Below are 19,606 nucleotides of genomic sequence, written 5' to 3' on the forward strand. Positions count from 1 at the left end.
GACCGGTTCAGATAATCGTCACTGGTGTTGGCTGTGAGCGGAAATCGAACTCGGGTCACAGGGTCCATAGCGCAGCGCAATAACCGCTACATTGAAAATGCACACACACACACACACGTGGGCATTATCAACAGGTTATACAACTTAAGGAATGCTACCACAGGGGTGTGACGGTCATCACACTGGACTTGCAAATACCAGAGGTCATCGGTTCGATTCGATCTCCTGCAGCGACGATTGACACAATGGTTCAATTTCGATGTAAAGCTTTCGTGACTGCAGGGATTCATCTTCTTGGTTCTTTCGGTAAAGTCACGTAGAATGGAATAAATAAAATAAGTTCAAGTTTCTTAAACCCCCCCCCCCACCCCCCTCTGTCCCACCCAGCAGTATCAATGGTCAGAATCAGAATCTGTATTTGTCCTGGAGAAATCCGATAAGCTATGAAGCTCTTTTTCACAGACATCCAATGGTCACACTCTAGTCAGTCGATCGGCAGGTCACGTTCGGTAGGGCACTCCCACCTCTTCCAATGTGTGTGGAAGAGCCACATACATGAACAGAGGGGATCGATAGAGCTCCCTCTTGTGAACGGCACACATTTACTGCTTGAGAGAGCACACGTACATGTGCAGCCCTTATATCGATCCACTGCTGAATGAGTGCCTCCCTACACCGTGCGGGTGTTTTGTGATCATACTTTGCCATGCTGGTCAGCAGTGGCATCTGAAATTCGCACGGTTGGCTACGTACGGCGCAAAACAAGTTCAACGTACAGGGACTCTAAATTTCGATTTAAAGCTTTCGTGACTGCAGGGATTCATCTTCTTGGTTCTTTCGGTAAAGTCACGTAGAAGGGAGATAATAAAATAATAGGGACTCCTCTACTTACAAACTTTCAGCGATACGAACAAACCTGTCCGAATGTCCAGTTGCCCTGTTCGGATCGAGAGTCATGAGTTCAACCGCCGCGCAATAGATGGCGATGGTCGTTCAGTGTCATTACCCAGCATTCCCGGCATTTCGTGTCTGGGCCGCCGCCAATGTCTGTCGCTGTGCGGTTCACTACGACGCTCTCTTTGTGCTTTTCATGAACATAATGCTGTTGCATGTTACAAGTTGATTTATGAACAGAAGAAGACAGCAACTGTGCAGACATCTCTTGGTACGTTTTTTTTACATCGGCATGACCTTAAAAACCAGTGGCATCTACATCTGCAGAACATGAAGAACCAGTGGCATCTACATCTGCAGAACGTGAAGAACCAGTGGCATCTACATCTGCAGAACATGAAGAACCAGTGGCATCTACAACTGCAGAACATGAAGAACCAGTGGCATCTACATCTGCAGAACATGAAGAACCAGTGGCATCTACATCTACAGAACGTGAAGAACCAGTGGCATCTACATCTGCAGAACGTGAAGAACCAGTGGCATCTACATCTGCAGAACATGAAGAACCAGTGGCATCTACATCTGCAGAACGTGAAGAACCAGTGGCATCTACATCTGCAGAACGTGATGAACCAGTGGCATCTACATCTGTAGAACGTGAAGGACCAATTGCATCGACAGGAAATTATACACATTTTAAAGCCATTCCCGGTGTTTGGTGTACATGCCGCATACCATGTTTGGAATCGACAGGAGTAAATTCTAGATTTGAAGCTTTCGTGACTGCAAGGATTCATACTCTTAGTTTTTTTCGGTAAAGTCACGTAGGTAAAAAATGAAATTAAAATTAAGTCACAGCCAGATTTGCTGTATCATGTGAGGCCTCACATGATACAGAAAATCTGGCTGTGATGGTCCCACCTGATGACGGAGACTTGTGTTGCCTCCGAAACGTCGTGATTTATTATTATTTTATTTTTATTAATTTTAATTTCAGACAGGAGTAAAGTTGGACGAATAAATCGACTTATGACCTCTAGAACCTAACTCGTTCGTAAGTAGAGGAGTCCCCGTAAATACATCGGGGGTAGAGCTCCACCTACTTTTTTTGTATAAAAATACATTTAAAATATATGGATTATTATGCACTGCCCTAAGAATGCCCCTTCCCTTATAATGTGAAATGAGCAAAACTGTTTGCGATGAGAAGCTTTACGCAGTGAGCAATGAGATCATTAAATAATGCTTCATTATCATCATCGTTGTCGTCATCAGAAACGCGTAGGCGACGAAGGCCCCGTGGCTCCAACCAATGTCCCCATTCCAAGGACATTGTAGAAGGAGGCCTCCTGTCAGGCAAGGCCAACGTCACAACAGATTGGACGCGCGACCGGTACGGTGCCGCGATGGAAACGTCTCAAGATCCACTCTTTGCCTGGATGGAATTATTGGGGCACGGTGTACAGTATCCGTGTGTTTTGGCAACACGGTCAAACGGATGTATATGTCTACACTGGGATTGTATTACACCGATTGTTAACGTCTTTTTTCTACGATTCTTTGTTTATAGTTTTAGTCCTGTCCCAATATATTCTCAACATTGTCCTAAAACATGGCACATGAAACGCTTCCGTCCGTCGAGTTCTTTTCAAATGCTCAGGGCGTTTATAAAATATCAGTCGGGGTACATTCACCACTTTGTAATCATTATAAATGTTGGAAATCCAAAAAACCTAAATGGAAATGCGGTTGGGGGGACGGGAGAGTCATTGCTCAACAAACTTTAAAGATGTTTAACGGTAAATTGAATGAGTCACGATGCAATCTGCTTGTGTTGAGTCGTGAATTTTGCTCCGGTTCTCACCCTGTGTACATGACGAAAAATCATGATGCCCGTCGATTAATTGCCACCCGTGTTAAAATATTGTACCAACATTCCTGTCACTTGACTGCAAGAATCTTTAAAATTGGGACTCATATATGTGCTATAAAGGAGGGCCATTGCCCCGAAACTTCGCCTATTCATATATATATATTTCCTTTTGAAGGCATCGTGTTCAGTTGTTGTTGTTATTTGTGCTTGTGCACCACTGTCAACGCACCAGGATCTCCAAAAAATGTGTACAACAGGGAATGAGCATTTAATTTGCTCCATTAAGTTCGGAGGGCTTTACGTGTGATTTGCTACCCACTGGTTTGTTTATTTTCTCCATCAGTCTGCTTTTTATCAGTGTTAACAAACAAAAAAACACATCAGCCATGAGAAAATGCAAAGGCTTAGTGTTGTTTAAGTGGTAGACTTTTTTCAATCAATACAAATATTACTTTGACAAAAGTCCACCATGTCATCCAAATTGTGCCCATGCTTTTCCTCGTGCTTGCTGTGTTGTGTTTTAAAATACGATCGGCTACGCAAAGGCATTTCTGCTGCGTGCTCTCCCACCAGCATTATCAAGAGGGTCAGTGGAGCTTATTTCGATGGCCTGAGTAAATATAAGTATCCCTGAGCTGCAAGACTCAATGGCTACTTTGCATGTGAAATGGCGTGCAGACTGAGCGCCATGGAGACCGCTGCATTATTTATACTTTCTCACATAAACACTGTGGCGTGATTGATCTGCATTTTAATGCGTCTACGCCGAAAACAGTTTGGCTGTCTGCCGCATAACAACTACATGGTAATTGGTGGGGGGTTTTTCTCTCAAAGTTATGAGCAATGCCTATCCAAAATAATCATGAGAGAGCAACTATGCAGATTCGTTGATACAAGAACTGTTCTCTTTGGTTTTTTCGGTAAAGTCACGTAGGTAAAAAAATATACAGCCTAGATGGACAATGGGTTATTTATTTGTTTTCATTTTAAATGTATTTTTTATTTTTTACCTACGTGACTTTACCGAGAAAACCAAAGAGTATGGATCCTTGCAGTCACGAAAACTTCAAATTTAGAAACAAAAACTGTTATTTGCGTGCAGAAATCAGGCGCGTCGAATTGCGTGTGCGTGATCGTTACGTCAAATATGCAACGATTGAAGATTTTAAACTTTGCAAATGAAGGTCACAAAATGTCTTATCATGTCCAAGTATCATTTCATAACAAATAAAATGTAATGAAGCAGGTGTTGCTTTCAAATGAGATAATTGGCAGCGCAAAATTTAATACGTATTTAAAGTTGAACGTATCATACACACATATATGGTGGCCCAAAATGCCATTCATTCACCATTGAGATGTATAATGGCACGGGGTGACCAATAAGGTCTGAATTTGTCTGTAATAAGTTAGAGCACTGACGTAATCCGTGTGTTCATCAATTCCAAGCGTGCATCACTCCACGCTTCCTTGCAAACTTTTGAGTTTTTTTGCAGTAGTTTTTGTTAATGACCTCGTTTCTGAATCATTTGAAGCATATAGGTAAAAGTGCAGCCCTGCAATTTCAAGCCAACACGACTGCTGGTGGAAGGGCCCCCTCTAGACGGCGCTCTAGAAAGCCCCTCTGGCAGGTATTTGGCCTACTCTTCCACACTGGAAAGGCGTCTTGGAAAAGGTACCCATTCATACGGCTGGATGGACGAAAGCGAGGTGGGTTTAAGAAACTTGCAACCATTGTTTCAACTACCGCACCAAGAGATAAAGTCAAACCAGCCACCTTTGGTTTCCAAGTGAAGTGTGCTCACCGTTACGAAGCAGCAGCATCCCTATGCAGCATACACACAAGACTAAAATCCAGGAAAGGTGTCTATGCGCCGCTTCTCGGTGGCAGCCCCAACAGTCTGGAACGCTATCCCTCTGCACATTCGCAGCATCACCTCAATCGCCTCCTTCAAGAGAAACTTAAAAACTCACCTCTACAGCCACGTGCTTTCGAGCGACTCTGAGCTTGGCTCCGCGCCTCTGAGTTGCGGCCACTACGTCTGCAAATTTTCGCGCGTTATAAATTGAACTATTATTATTATAAGAGGTAACAAGTGACAAAAGGTCTTGGAGGTGGAAGCATTTACACTTTACCCCACTGCACGTGACATACTAATTGACTAACTGTGCTATACTCACTGATACGGCTGGAAGGACAAAGGCAGGGTGGATTCAATAAACTTGCAACCATTGTTTCAACTGCCACGCCGGGAGATCGAATCAAACCTGGGGCCTCTGGATTGCGAGTCCAGTGTGCTCAGGGTTTACACCGCAGCAGCCAACCATGCAAACCTCCGATGAGCACGGTTGGTTACAGTAACGGTGCGAAAGATGTTCAACTTCCATACAGCGGAATCCCCCATGAAGCACACACACACACGAGACTACAATCCGTGAACGGTTTATCGTCGATAAGGGGTCCTCACAGGTGGGAATAGACCAAAGGTGTCGTTGTCCACAGTGATCCAATGGAACAGCTCTCCGTCAAACCAGATCTTCTTTCCCACCGGAGAATTCTTCTGCGTGAGAGCGAAGCTTTTCAGCGGGTCACAGCACTTTTCAATCTTTTGCCTGCGAGAGAACACAAGCGAGAATGACATCACCACCAGCGCATTGGCAAAACGCAATTTTTTTTTCTGTTTATATCCTCACCGTGGCGTCAAGCCGCCGCTGACGCCAAGAGATAAGGGATCCCCCCCAAAAGCGGGGGTCATTAGATTCGTGAGAAAATAAGGGTGTATTGAATATCAATTCAAATTAAAATCCATGACAAGGTAATACACACAATTGCCAATGAACCTCTCTTATCTCTATCTTGTCTGCACATCGATCTTGTCACCTCACTTCATCTTCGCTATTTCATCATGGGACCTTTCTTTAAAAGGTTTCTGTTTGGTGTTTTAACATCTTAACACCTGTTTTATTGCCAGAAAGGGTAATTTTTTTTTTATATATTTTGATACCGGCAAGAAAGGTCCCATGATGTAGCTGCTCACCATGAGCGATAAATGCCCTGATAGTACTTTGTCTTTGTGCTGTTCTTCTTTTGGCGTTCTATGGTCTAACACTATTTGAGACTAGGCTCTAAAGAAAGCTGTCTCTGGTGTGGGCCATTCAGTTTAAAAAACAATGCGTATATTAGATCTTGACTTAAAGCTTTCGTGACTGCAGGAATTCATATTCGTTGGGTCTTTCGGTAAAGTCACGTACATAGGTTAAAAGAAAATAACAAAAAACCACGACGTTTCGATCGCAACACAAGCGGTCGTCATCAGGAAAAGGGGGTTAGCTTCTAAAGGCAAACTGTTTCTAAAGGTTTGAAATGGGCGTAGCCCAAATGTCAGCAGCATGGGCAGGGCAGCTAATGTTAATGTAAGTGGTGGGCAGCGACCACGACGGTAGTGGGTTTTCAACCAATTAAAGCTATCACCCCAACTGTTGCGAAAGAACCATCTGAGGACCCAATCAAAACCATCACCTTGCCATACATAGCAGGGGTCACCAAAAAGATTTCCAAAATCATGAGCAAACACAAGATCCAGGTTCTATTTAACACAGTACATACAATTCGTGATCTGATCCCATCTGTGAAGGATGTGATCCCTGACATGCAATACCCCGGCGTCTACAAACTAAGCTGTGTCTGCGGCAGTAGTTACATTGGGGAAACTAAGCGACATGTCTCGGACCGTGTTCGTGAACACAAGGCGGATCTGAAACATGGTAGGACCAATTCCTCGGCCGTGGCTGATCATTGTTGTAATGCGGTGGGCTCACATGATATTGATTTCTCTAAGACGAAGGTACTTTGCAAACCCATTGGCTATCAACAAAGATTCGTTCATGAAGCCATCCATATATACAGACACAATTTCAAGCGAGAAGATGTGTACAAACTTAGCAATCATTGGAAGGACGTTATCAACCAGTTTAAATCATAACTAGCTGTGATGTTCCCATCCTACCACCTTCTGATGTTAGTTATTTTCGGCTCTCCGATATTCCATTAACATGCTAATCTCTCACATTAACATAGCCACCTCAGCGCGCTCGCCGTGGAGGCCGTTCACCGATCTTACATTAACATGCTAATTGTTACCTGGCAGCCCTTTAATTGGTGGAAAACCCACCGCCGTCACGGTCGCTGCCCACCACTTACATTAACATTAGCTACCCCGCCCATGCCGCTGACACTTGGGCTACGCCTATTTCAAACCTTTATAAACAGTTTGCCTTTAGAGGCTAACCCCCTTTTCCTGATGACGACCGCTTGTGTTGCGATCGAAACGTCGTCGTTTTTTGTTATTTTCTTTGAACCCATCTACGTGACTTTACTGAAAGACCCAAATAAAATGCATTTATTACCATAGCATGTTTTTGTTTGCATGTTCACCACAATTATGTGTGATTAATGCAGACATTATTCCTTGCAAATTGTTTCTGTTTGGTGTTTTAACATCTTAACACAACTGTTTTATTGCCCGAAGGGTAAAAACCTATTCTTAGATCTCCGGTATTGTCCGCATTGCTCCTCTCTGGCATGCTGTCTCCTTTGACTGACGTTCACTCCATGAGTTAGTTCTGACCATAGGCCATCATCATGTCCAAGCCCCCTTAATTTTCTTAGCAGTAGACACAATGCCTCTAACTCGGGTGTGCTCTCTGATCCGTGTTTCTTCCTCTTTCTTTCTCTTAGTATAAGTTAGAGCGTAAATTCCAGCCGTTCGCCTGCCCATATTTTCACTATTTGTGAATGCGTACACGTTTACTTCAAATTTAAATAAATCAGGATTTTCAAAATCACCCCGTGCGGTGTACATTGACACTCCACAAGACAGACATGGCGAGGTAACATGTATTCATGTAACCATGCTTGCGATAATAATTATCATCATTATCAGTCAGCTCTGTCTCAATTGTATATTATTAATTCGTTCACCGTTCATTCATCACTATACAAGACGTTACGTGCAAGGGACTACGTGGCCAGACTCCCTTAATCACTCAACATAAGTGTCAAAGGGTGTGAGGCCAACTCGACTTTGCTGATTCTAGCAAATCCCTTCTCCCGCAACTTGTTCATGATTAATGAACCAATGTGAACACAGAATATATTATGCTCATAATTTGCCTTATGTTGCCAAGTGTCCGTACAACCATGTGCACAACCCGTATTTGCAATTCACACTGCAGTGGTTAATGAGCCAGACTGACTGGCTTTCTACGCAGTGCCTTGTTGTACACACACATCCAACAACTTATACACAGCTTATGATGTATACATATAGTATGTTTACATATACTTGAAATATCATATAGTAAGAGTCATTGTCCATCCAACTGCTAGATCAAGGCCTCCCCCCCCCCCCCCCCATGCTATCGTCATCTCTCACGGCCCGGTGCTGATACCATCCATCTCACTCCTGCACACTGATCTCCTCGCTCCATCTCTGCGGTTTTCGTCCTCTCTGATGCGTTCCCTCCTTTGGCTGCCATTCAGCACTCGGCCATCGGCCATCATCTTTCTAGAGGTGAACATCTAAAGCCCACTTTTCTTAATTGTCCAACAGATGCGTCTCTGATGAGTTTTTTTTTTGTCAGTGCCAATGTTTTCTGGTCCCATGTCATAGCTGGAAGAAGATTAATATTATTCAATGGTACAGTCTATAACTTATTATGGATAATCATGATTTTTAGAAAGTCACTGGAGCTATGCACGTTTAAATCTAGATTGAAAACTCATTTATTTAGAACTGCTTTTTGTGTTTAGTTTGTTGTCCTTCCCCCACACCTCCAAGTAGCACGGTTGGCTACGTACGGTGCGAAAGAAGTTCATACATACAAAAAATTGCTCAGTTGGAACGTAAGTAGCAATCATTGCCAACGACAGGGAAATTTGCAGGACCCTCCTGCCAGTCATGATATTCAGTCAGGCTTTCCTGGGTAAACAAGCATATTAAGCAATCATAAATTACACTTTACATAATGACTAGTACAACATGCACCATATTACATTGACGTTGTTATATAAGGTACATAAAGTACAGCAGAATCACTACGTTGGTGACCCGAGTTCGGTTCCCGACTTCGGTCAATATCAGTGGGTGACTTCACCTTCACCAATACGCAATAACCAGAGCAGTGAAGTACAGTCAAATACAGTCACATAATCCCCATGACCGACACAGGGTGGAAACATTAATCTTACAATGAATTGATGAAGGTCACGACATTTATGTTAATGGAAATAATTAAACAAGTAAAGGAGTTCCTTGGAGGCATCCATTTTAACAAGGTGAGTGTTCTTCTTGGTTCTTTCGGTAAAGTCACGTACAATGGAAATAATAAAATAATAAAAATAAAACATTATTATGTTTCATTTTTATTATTTTTATTGCTTCATTATTTCCATTCTACGTGACTTTACCGAAAGAACCAAGAAGATGAATCCCTGCAGTCACGAAAGCTTTAAATCGAAATGTAAGGTGAGTGTTTATTTACAAATGGGAAAGTCGGTGCAGCTCTGCTCTGTTGAATCCAGCCTAGCAGCACCCCGCTTGGATGTTCTTCTGCAGTCTCGTCCCAGCCTTGCGCCCCGAACTGCGTTCGGGCTCCCTCTTATATACCCTCTTTTGGGCCCGTCCTCAATCAGCCGGTGTCCCCACGTGGACGGGCCACCTTTTCTTAATTGACTCAACGTGTGACTTCCCAAATATTCCTTCGTACATTTCCCACACCCACGCGTCCACTGTACCACAACGTGTACCTCAACCATAACTCAAACATAGTCCCCTACATCACCCCCCCCCCCTGACGAAAAAACATAACCATCTAACCTATACAATTACACTGGTCTACAGCCAAAATGCTTCCGAAATAAATGTAGTCCAACTTTACTAATTTTGGGTCACTGAGAATAAAAATTATGCTTAAAATTGATTGGCTCTAGTTTCAAGCGATGCTACTGGGTCAGTATATACGACCCTCGACTTGGTGTAGGCGGAGGATAAGTGAGTTATAAAGGGAAGGGATCTACATTTAAACCAGAAATTACTAAAATACATCTTTGACTGGATCTATGAATAAATCTATGACTGGGTTTGGGCAGTACTTGCTTTTTGAGCAAAACAATGATTAATGCAATCTGAACCTGGTACTGCGCCATACGTGATATAAATTCCAGCATGTTATTCCGAGAAGTCATGGATGATGCAATCATAACTAGGCTTACATCCCTCTGCTGAACAAATTGCCCTATATCAGCTCTAGAAATCATACAGTGTCATGCTCTCTTATTTTGTCAGTATTTGATTTTGCAAAGGGACACATTTCGGTTTAGCTAAAGTGAGCAGAGATTCCTCATACGTGTGTGAACAAAGCAGATAACTTCTGCTATGTTTGTAGTGAAGTGACTTTTGCAACACAAAAGTGCAGTATAACCACTATGGGTAAGAACGCCTATCACCTTTATTTTGGCTGCAAAATTGGAAATCAGAAAAAGATGTGGGCCCACAATATGCTGCAACACTTGTGCAACAAATCTTCGCCAGTGGTTGAACAGGAAAATGAAATCTATGCCTTTTGCAGTGCCAATGGTTTGGAGAGAGCTATCAGATCATATAAGCAATTGCTACTTCTAATGGCACCTCCAGTTGGGAAAGGTGTGTCAAAGAAGAAAAAGTGGACTGTACATTATCCAAACATTTCATCAGCTATATGCCGAGTACCCCACGGAGAAGGACTGCCGATTCCTGATGCACCAGAATCATTCTCACTTGAGTCAGATGAGGAAGAGGATGAAACTTCTGGTCCTGAACCATCAATGTCACTTGACCCATATTGTATCCCATCCTCTTGCACTGAACCACGCTTCATAACACAAAGTGAACTGAAAGACCTTGTCAGGGATTTGAAACTACCCAAGAGTAAGGCAGAGCTGTTGGGCTTCAGACTGCAGCAGTGGAATCTCCTGGCAGCCTGCAAAAACATCGATGGTGTGATGGGACAGCCCTCAACATCGTTCATGTTGCAGATGAGTGGAGACTGTTCATTGATTAATTGAAGCTGAGTTCTAAAGCTGTTTTGCTGCATAATGGCAATGTTTTGCCATCAATTCCAGTTGGTCATGCAGTCCATATGAAGGAAACCTATGACAACATGAAACAACTTTTGAGGTGCATAAACAATGACCAACATCAGTGGCAGCTTTGTGGCGATTTCAAAGTTGTTGCTCTCTTGCTTGGTCTGCAGACTGGATACACAAAGTACTGCTGTTTTCTCTGCGAATGGGATAGTTGTGCGAGAGACTCCCACTATATCAAGATAGAATGGCCACTCCGACAGTCATTGGAGCCTGGGAGGAAAAGTGTTCAGCATCCACCACTTGTTGAATCAAGGAAGATTTTGTTACCACCCTTATACATCAAGCTGGGTCTGATGAAGAACTTTGTCAAAGCCATGGACAAAACACAAGCAGCTTTCAAGTACCTCCGTAGAAAATGTTGAAGGTTAAGTGAAGCTAAGATAAAGGAAGGTGTCTTTGTGGGTCCTCAGATTCGTTAACTTCTTCAAAATGATGCATTTGACATTAAACTGGGTGGCAAGGAAAAGACGGCATGGAACACCTTACAGTTTGTGGCCACACTTTTTCTCGGAAACAACAAGGCAGACAACTACATGGAGTTGCAACATGTCACTAAAGATGCATTTTTTGCACTCTCAGCAGTGAGCGATGAGCATGGCGAGCGATTTCATCAGGACATTGCAACAATGGAGAAACGCTACAGGGCAAATGGAGCCCATCAATGCTTGCAAACTACTGCTGGACAGTGACAAGAGATGCTCCATTTAATGAATACAAGAGACAAGCCAAGAAGCGCCGAGTAGACACTGAATAAGGACTAAACTAATGTATTTATATATACATAATAGTTTTACCTTTTTGTCAAAATAAATGTTATTTATACAACCCTTTTGCTGATTTTTTTTAAGTGTTACTTGAACAGGACAGGTGACATGTTATCATGTAAAGCAGGTGACATGTTATCATGAAAATACAAAGGTAACAATTTACAAGTAAATCTCTATTTACACAATGCACATAGATATAAAATGTAAACACTTAAATATCTTGGGAACAGTAGCCAATGAGTTGTTTTAATGGTCATATTTGAATTCAGCACGTCAAAATCCATAATAAACAGCACATTTCATCTCTGAAGCAGACGACGTCTAAAAAATTGTAGATCAGTGTTACCTAACATTAGGGGACGTATATTACTTAGACAATCGAATTTCACACGGGAGAAGTATATTCTCCCTGACGTTCGAGATATGAGTTACACAAGGGAATATTCCCTAGGGGCCCGGGATTATTTTACATAATTGTTGGTCAACGCTGAACATCGGGGCCTTGTAGAACAAAAATGGGGGGATGGTGTTATGACCAACAATAGCCTGTGTTTGCAGACGTGGTTAATACAGGTTATCCCCGTGTCTAGTACACCGATTAGAGGGGAGCATACATGTACATTACAACACACAACACATCCCCTCAACCGTCACTCCAGATCTCAGTGCATTAGCACGCGTTTGAACTGCATGCTCGTCCCGGTACTGGTCCTCTCCGGCGTGTTTTTGGATGACACCCTCCATGTTCCACCTCATCTTAGTCCTCAACAAGGTCGTGCCTAGAAAGGAAGGTTGAGAGTGTGGAAGCGGTACTTTGCTGGGGTAAAAGTTTTCCCCCTCGGCTTTCGTCGCGACACCTCGAGGCTCGGCCTCTATGAATCTGGGTGGTAGTTGTTGTGGGTGGTTCTCAATATGGTTTCAAGTGACTCGGGTGGACCATCCATCGCCAGTGCCCAGAGGCATAGCTAGTGGGGGCAGGGGGGTACTTATGTCCCCGGGCGCCAAGGTAAAGGGGCGCCAAAATTAGGCTTACAACGTCACATTATAACGTATTGCGGTGGGTGCGGCAGCCTGAAACTACTGCACAAATCTACACCTCAAACTAAAAGTTTATATATCCCGCCACACACAGCCTACATGTCATGTAATTACATTTTGGTATGTGATTCAACGGGGGGGGCGCCAATTTTATAGTTCGTCCTTGGGCACAAAATATCCTAGCTACGCCACTGCCAGCGCCCCATCTGGATGCGTGCACTTTGTGGGCAAATAATTATCTTCCGTACATCAAAAGGAGGAGAGCTCGGTCAACGTGTGCGGTGCCCTTTGATAAGCTCCTAAGACTCCTGAGATGTGCAAGTACCAGTCTGTTTGTTACTACGTGGCACAGCATCACAGACAGCGTGCGGTTGAGCCATTCCACCTGTCCATCGGACTGGGCGTGGAATGGTGATGTTCGAATTTTCTTAATGTCTATCATTTTGCATACATCGTGTAGCCATTTTGTGGAAAAATTTCGACCCTGGCTGTGAGCAGTTTCTCAGGGGGGCCTTTGTCCAAGACATATCCGTGGAGAAAGGCCTCCGATATGGGTGTGGTCATCTGGTCTGGCATGGGCCATCGAGTACAATAATCTGTCCCGATTAGTAAATATTTATAACCTCTAGGTGTTTTTCGGAACGGACCAAGAATGTCTAGCGTGACCAACTCGTTCTCCATTTATACTGCGATCAACTGCAGGGGAGGTTGTACTGGTTGTGAAGGAGGTTTCCTCTTCGCACACTCCTGGCAAAAATTACCCAATCCCGCACATCCTTAGCCATTCCTGGCCAATAATGATGGGATTTCAATGCGAGTAGTGTTTTTCGATGACCCAGGTGCATAAGCTGTTAAGCGTGCATCTCTGATAACAATTGGTGGCACAGGAGGGTGCGAACCACCAAGCAGCAGCGCTGCAGTCTAGGGTCCCATCTCATCAACAGTCCCCGCCATTTTATGAATGGCATTCGTGGCTGTATTTCCTTGGCTGACTCAGCTGACTGTGCGGCAAGGGACTCCAGTGAGTAGTCCTTTTTTTGTAAGCGGATCCATTTGGTCCGTATTAGCCCGAGTTCATGATTCTCGGGCAGTTCGTTCATGTCATCGATCACCGCGTTTATTGGTGTCCCTAGGCACGGCGATTCGGGGACGGTCGTTTTACATCGAGCTATCCCATTTGTACAGGTACACACGTTTTTCCATTTTAATCTTGACAGCACGTCCACATTACAGTCACGGGTACTCTTTCTGAGTGTCACGTCGTAAGAGTACTCTTCTGGATTCTCTATCCACCTAGCCATCTTCGCGGACGGTTGATCCATCCAGAGTGAGAATTGTAGTGCCGCATGATCGGTCCGCACGGTAAACCGGCGGCCGTATAGGTAGGGCTGGAATGAGAAACCAAAAGTAACCACTACTAGGAGTTCTGTATGCGTGACGCAATACCGTTGCTCCATGGTAGAAAGCACGTGACTCCCATATGCGATCACCACTTCCACGCCCTCTCGCATTTGTGACAACACAGCCCCAATGCAGACGTCACTAGCATCCGTATCTAGGATGAACGGCAAGGAAAAATCCGGGTATGCTAGTGGGTGAGCCTCAGTCAATCTAGAATGCAGTGCTTGGAAAGCCGTCGCTTTTGCTTCTCCCCACTAAAATCACATTCCTTTGAGCGTGAGGCCATGCAATCGTTTCGCTATGGTAGCAAATTGGGGTACAAATCGGCAGTAATAAGACACAAACCCCAAAAACCACCGTACTTCCTCTATTGAAGTTGATGTAGGCCAATTTTCCACAGGGCAAGTTTTTTCACGGTCTGTCGCCACCCCTTTCCCATTGACTACCCTAGCGATTTTGCTGGTTTCTATATCTGGGTGCAAAAAACGCATTCGCTCTCCTAACGGTGTCCCAATACAATCCTGGTCCATCAAGATTGTAATGGACAACCGACTCAGATAATAATCAGTCCCTCATAAACATGGTACTGCCACCATCAGGGTCGGCGTTCCTGCCTCTTCATGTACCAGGAGGTATCTCGTGAACCACAACTAAGTCCGGTCGCTCTCCGGTACAACGGGCAGTACGATTCCACTCTTTTGCATGAGGCCTCTATCTTCTCCACATCCAGCGCGTCTGGCCGCCTCGTCCATCCTGAGAAATGCTACTTCAGCGAGCACCAGAAGGGTGCAATGGAAGGCCATCAGTGGCTCATTCTGTTCACGCTGCAAGCTCGAGAACTGTTGCCTGGCACTGGATGGTGGCAGGCAGAAGATTTCCGCCATCTCTTCATAGGCCTGTTGTAATGTGGCACGATGAGCCTCTGCGATGGCACAGAAGGCCATCAGCACCCCATCGTCATGCACCGTCGGCAGGGCTCGGAGGGCATATTTCTTCATTCCAGCCGCTGACGGTGATGGCCGCTTTGAAGCACTTGACGAAGGCCGCCCAGTCGCCTCCAGTGGCCGCAAACTCTTTGATCGGGCCCAGCCGTCGTACTCGTTCTGCTGGGCTCTGGGTTGGTTTCAAAGATGTCTGTGGCACCGGCTCAGGTGGTGTGATGGTGGCCTGCAGTACAGCCGGGGACCGCAGCTGCACAAGATGATCCATTCCCATACGTCTAGCCACAAAGAGGAGCGACGACTGCTCCAGCCCATCGATGTCAGATCGCCGTACAGCGAGGAAGCGGCTACTGTTCCGGCTCTATACTGTCGGCTCGCCGCATGGCAAGGGGCGGCGACTCCATCCCCATCCTGTCGGCCCGCTCAAGATCTCTCTCGTCGACAATCCCCGCGATGAGCCGCTCGATCGACAAGGTGAGGCGGTCCACCTTCTCCGCCAACTGTCGCCACACTTCCGTGGGGCTCTTCAGTCGCGGCATCTCGGGTTCCCCCAAGAACATCACCGCCAGCGGGTCGGCACCTCCTCCTCTTGTTGAGCTCCTCTTTCGGTTCTTCATCAGGATGTAAAGGTTGACATCCCACTGCTGCCACCAGTGTAAAGGAGTACCTTGGAGGTGTCCATTTTAACAAGGTGTCTATTTACAAATGGGAGAGTCGGTGCAGCTCTGTTGAATCCAGCCTAGCAGCACCCCGCCTTGATCGTCCTTCTTCAGTCTCATCCCAGCCTTGTGCCCCGTACTGCGTTTGGGCTCCCTCTTATATACCCTCTTTCGGCCCCGTCCACAATGAGCTCGTGTCCCCACGTGGACGGGCCATCTGTTCTTAATTGACTCAACATGTGACTTCCCAAATATTCCTTCGTACAATTTCCCACGCCCACGCGTCCACTGTACCACAACGTTGTATCCCAGCCATAACTGAAATATACAGTCCCCTACAAAAATATATAATCAATTGTTGCATATACATAAGTTGTATGCGTATAGCATCGTGCATATACTGAATATCTAGTTCTTGTTCATACTATAGAATAAGGAAATTCCAGGATAATGGAGAATGCCAAGCAATAAATATTACTCTATTCTCCGGATAATAAGACGCACATTACCACCTCCCACCCTCCTGTATGTTAAAGCAAAAGTTGTGAATGCGTCTTATAAATCGTGTCGATGTGCACGCGTGTGACCAGATTTCTGTAATTTTTTTGACACCGGACACAAGTTTGGTGTGCGTCTTACTTTCTCCAAAGCGGCTTATAATCCGGTGAATACTGTAGCAGAAAGCTAACATCAATTCCTTTGACGCAAAGTCTTTCAAGGTGAGCATTTCATGATATTACATTCACCAGTGATGAAGTCATTAATTAGTGTATCGGCCTTAACTATTCCCAACTCGTGCAATGAATGAGGCTCTTATACATCTGACCTCATCAAAACATCATTACCAACAGTAACTGGTTCAAATTGGAGTAATTAGCATGGCCCAACATTCATGTATTCATTCATGAAACAAGAAATATTAGCCTTAGTCAAATATGCCCTCCATACGTTTACTACCTTAAGACTTTATGGTCTTTCCTGCATGTGTCATGCTACATGTGTCATGCTACATGTGTCATGCTACATGTGTGGTAGAGCGGTGGCACAGTAGTTTGGCGAAATAACATTTTGAGTTCGATTCCAGACCTCGGCTACAAGTGGGGCGAATCATGCCTGAAGCGAGTCCTCTCCCCAAACCCCACCCAACTCAACTCATCCGACAACCCGCACTGACTTGCTAAGCATGGCAAAGTACTACTACTGATACTCTTTAGGTCTTTCGGTAAAGTCAGGTAGATAGAAAAATAATTAAAAAATCACGACGTTTCGATCGCAACACAAGCAATCGTCTTCAGGTGAAAAAAAACCTATCCTGCCTAAGCAGGTTCGCCTGCTGTATTTTTTCACCTGAAGACGATTGCTTGCGTTGCGATCGAAATGTCGTGATTCATTATTTTTCTATTTACGTCACTTTACCGAAAGACCCACAAATAATTAATTCTTGCAGTCACAGAAGCTTTAAGTCAAGATTTACTACTACTGACTCACATGACGTGAAGAGAAAAAAAAACCTTTATCCGGTAGTGGATTGAATCATTGAATGAACACTCGAGACGCGGGTTTCCACGGTTGTGCCGCGTGCTGTTTGTCAGCATGACGTTTGCGCTGCGCGTGCTAGGGAGCTGCTCTGTTAAAAAAAAATGCTTCCCAGCAATTGGGAGCGAAACGTCGGACACTGTACCGAAGAACAGGCCGTAACGACGCGAACACATCATCAGAGAGCAAAAGCTGTAACATGAATCGTGCAGATACATACATTATAGACTGCCTGTACACTCACCCAACTTAATAACCAGGCGACAGTCTAAATTATAGACTGTCTGTACACTCACTCAGCTTAATAACCATTGCTAGTCTACATTATAGACTCAGTTTAACACGTAGGCTTTCGCGACCAATATTATTCATAATCAACGTTTTTGGGTTAGATCTAACCCAAAAACGTTGATTATGTACATTATAGACTGCCAGTACACTCACCCAACTTAATAATCAGGCGACAGTCTAAATTATAGACTGTCAGTACACTCACTCAGCTTCATAACCAGGCTACAGTCTCCATTATAGACTGTCAGTACACTCTCTTTACTTAATAACCAGGCTACAGTCTACATTATAGACTGCCTGTACACTCACCCAGCTTAATAACCATTGCTACAGTCTACATTATAGACTGCCAGTACACTCACCCAGCTTAATAACCAGGCTACAGTCTACATTACAGACTGCCAGTACACTCACCCAGCTTAATAACCAGGCTACAGTCTACATTATAGACTGCCAGTACACTCACTCCGATTAAAAACCAGGCTACAGTCGACATCAGTGTTGTTTATAATTTTTATTCACTTGATTTTATTTTATTTTTCTATCTACGTGACTTTACCGAAAGAACCAACGAATATTAATCCTTCTCAATATACGTTGCATTGCATCATCGCTGCTTTCTTACCTGAACAGTGTCGTAGCGGTTTTGTTTTTCTTCCACAGGACGCCAGATCGCTTCACCAGCCGAATGAGTTTCTGCTCGTCGAATTTGCCGTGCATCGGCAAGAGCTCGTAAATCCCGTAGAGTGACAGCAAAGCCAGGACGATGAAGAGACACACCTTGCTCCTAAGCAGTTTTGATGCTTTCATCATTTTGACCTCCACCTTTTTTACAGGTTGCGCGTGCATGAATAACCCCTTAAAAAATTATAATGTCCCTTTAAAAAAAAATCAAAATAGCACTGCGTAAATATCCGCAAGAGTTCTGTTGCTTTTTTTCGTTGTTGTTGTTATTGTTGTTATTATAGCACGAGAAATTGATGAAGGTTCTCTACGGGACTTGCGTTTTGCGTGATCGGAGTCAATCGAACGCGTCCCGCTACCTGCACGTGCGATGCAACACCTGTGCGGTGATTGACGGGGGACACATTCGACGCTGTCAACGCAAAGCGCACAAGCGTAGCTCCAACCATTATTCTTCGTCCTTCATGCAGCTGGTTCTTTTTTCTAAAATCATTTTGGCATCATCAAAAGACGAGTCGGCCCAAAAAAAAAAATCTGCGCGGTCCCTGTTTAAAAACACACTCTCTACGTTTAGGTCCCGGGTACTAAATGATGAATTTGTCCACGCGTTGCAGAAGGCAAGCGGGGGTAAGGCGTGCAGGGACGTCCCTGTAATCACGACACTGTTCGTAGTCAAAACACTGCGGTCCTTGTTCTTTAAAACAAAAATGTCTTCTCCTTTCTCTGCTGTCTGCAGCCGATCGTGTGCCTGGCTGTGCCGAGCCAGAGCCCGTCCTCACTGGTCCTGGGGCTCTGCATGCCGTCCCCCGTACACCCCCATTCCTCCCCAATTCCTCCCCTCCTCCCCACTCTCATCACCACTCCCCTAGCACCACGATACACCACGCACACCACCACTACCACCACACACCACGCACACCACCACCACTATACCCCACGCACACCACCACACACCACCACCACAGACCACGCACACCACCACCACTACGATACACCACGCACACCACCACGCACACCACACACCACGCACACCACCACCACTATACCCCACGCACACCACCACACACCACGCACACCACTATGACACACCACGCACACCACCACACACCACGCACACCACTATGATACACCACGCACACCACCACCACGCACACCACTACGATACACCATGCACACCACCACTACCACTATGACACACCACGCACACCACCACCACGATACACCACGCACACCACCACCACGATACACCACGCACACCACCACCACCACACACCACCACCACTATACACCACGCACATCACCACCACACACCACCACCACCGCACACCACCACA

At 44.9% G+C, this 19,606-nt stretch overlaps 1 protein-coding gene across 1 annotated transcript in view; it reads right to left on the reverse strand.

Moving 5' to 3' along the window:
- ST8SIA1 (ST8 alpha-N-acetyl-neuraminide alpha-2,8-sialyltransferase 1) overlaps nucleotides 1–19,073 on the reverse strand; it is a 39,435-nt gene extending 20,362 nt beyond the window's left edge. Inside the window, exons 1-2 of the mRNA XM_078863622.1 lie at nucleotides 18,214–19,073; nucleotides 5,239–5,383 (exon numbers count right to left, since the gene is read on the reverse strand). Of these exons, the coding sequence (XP_078719748.1) occupies nucleotides 5,239–5,383; nucleotides 18,214–18,437 (369 nt within the window). The 5' untranslated portion in view covers nucleotides 18,438–19,073. The remainder of the gene's footprint in view (nucleotides 1–5,238; nucleotides 5,384–18,213) is intronic.
- Nucleotides 19,074–19,606: the final 533 nt, after the last annotated feature.

This window comes from Lampetra fluviatilis, chromosome 16 (assembly GCF_964198595.1).
Source record: "Lampetra fluviatilis chromosome 16, kcLamFluv1.1, whole genome shotgun sequence".
Taxonomy (NCBI): domain Eukaryota; kingdom Metazoa; phylum Chordata; class Hyperoartia; order Petromyzontiformes; family Petromyzontidae; genus Lampetra; species Lampetra fluviatilis.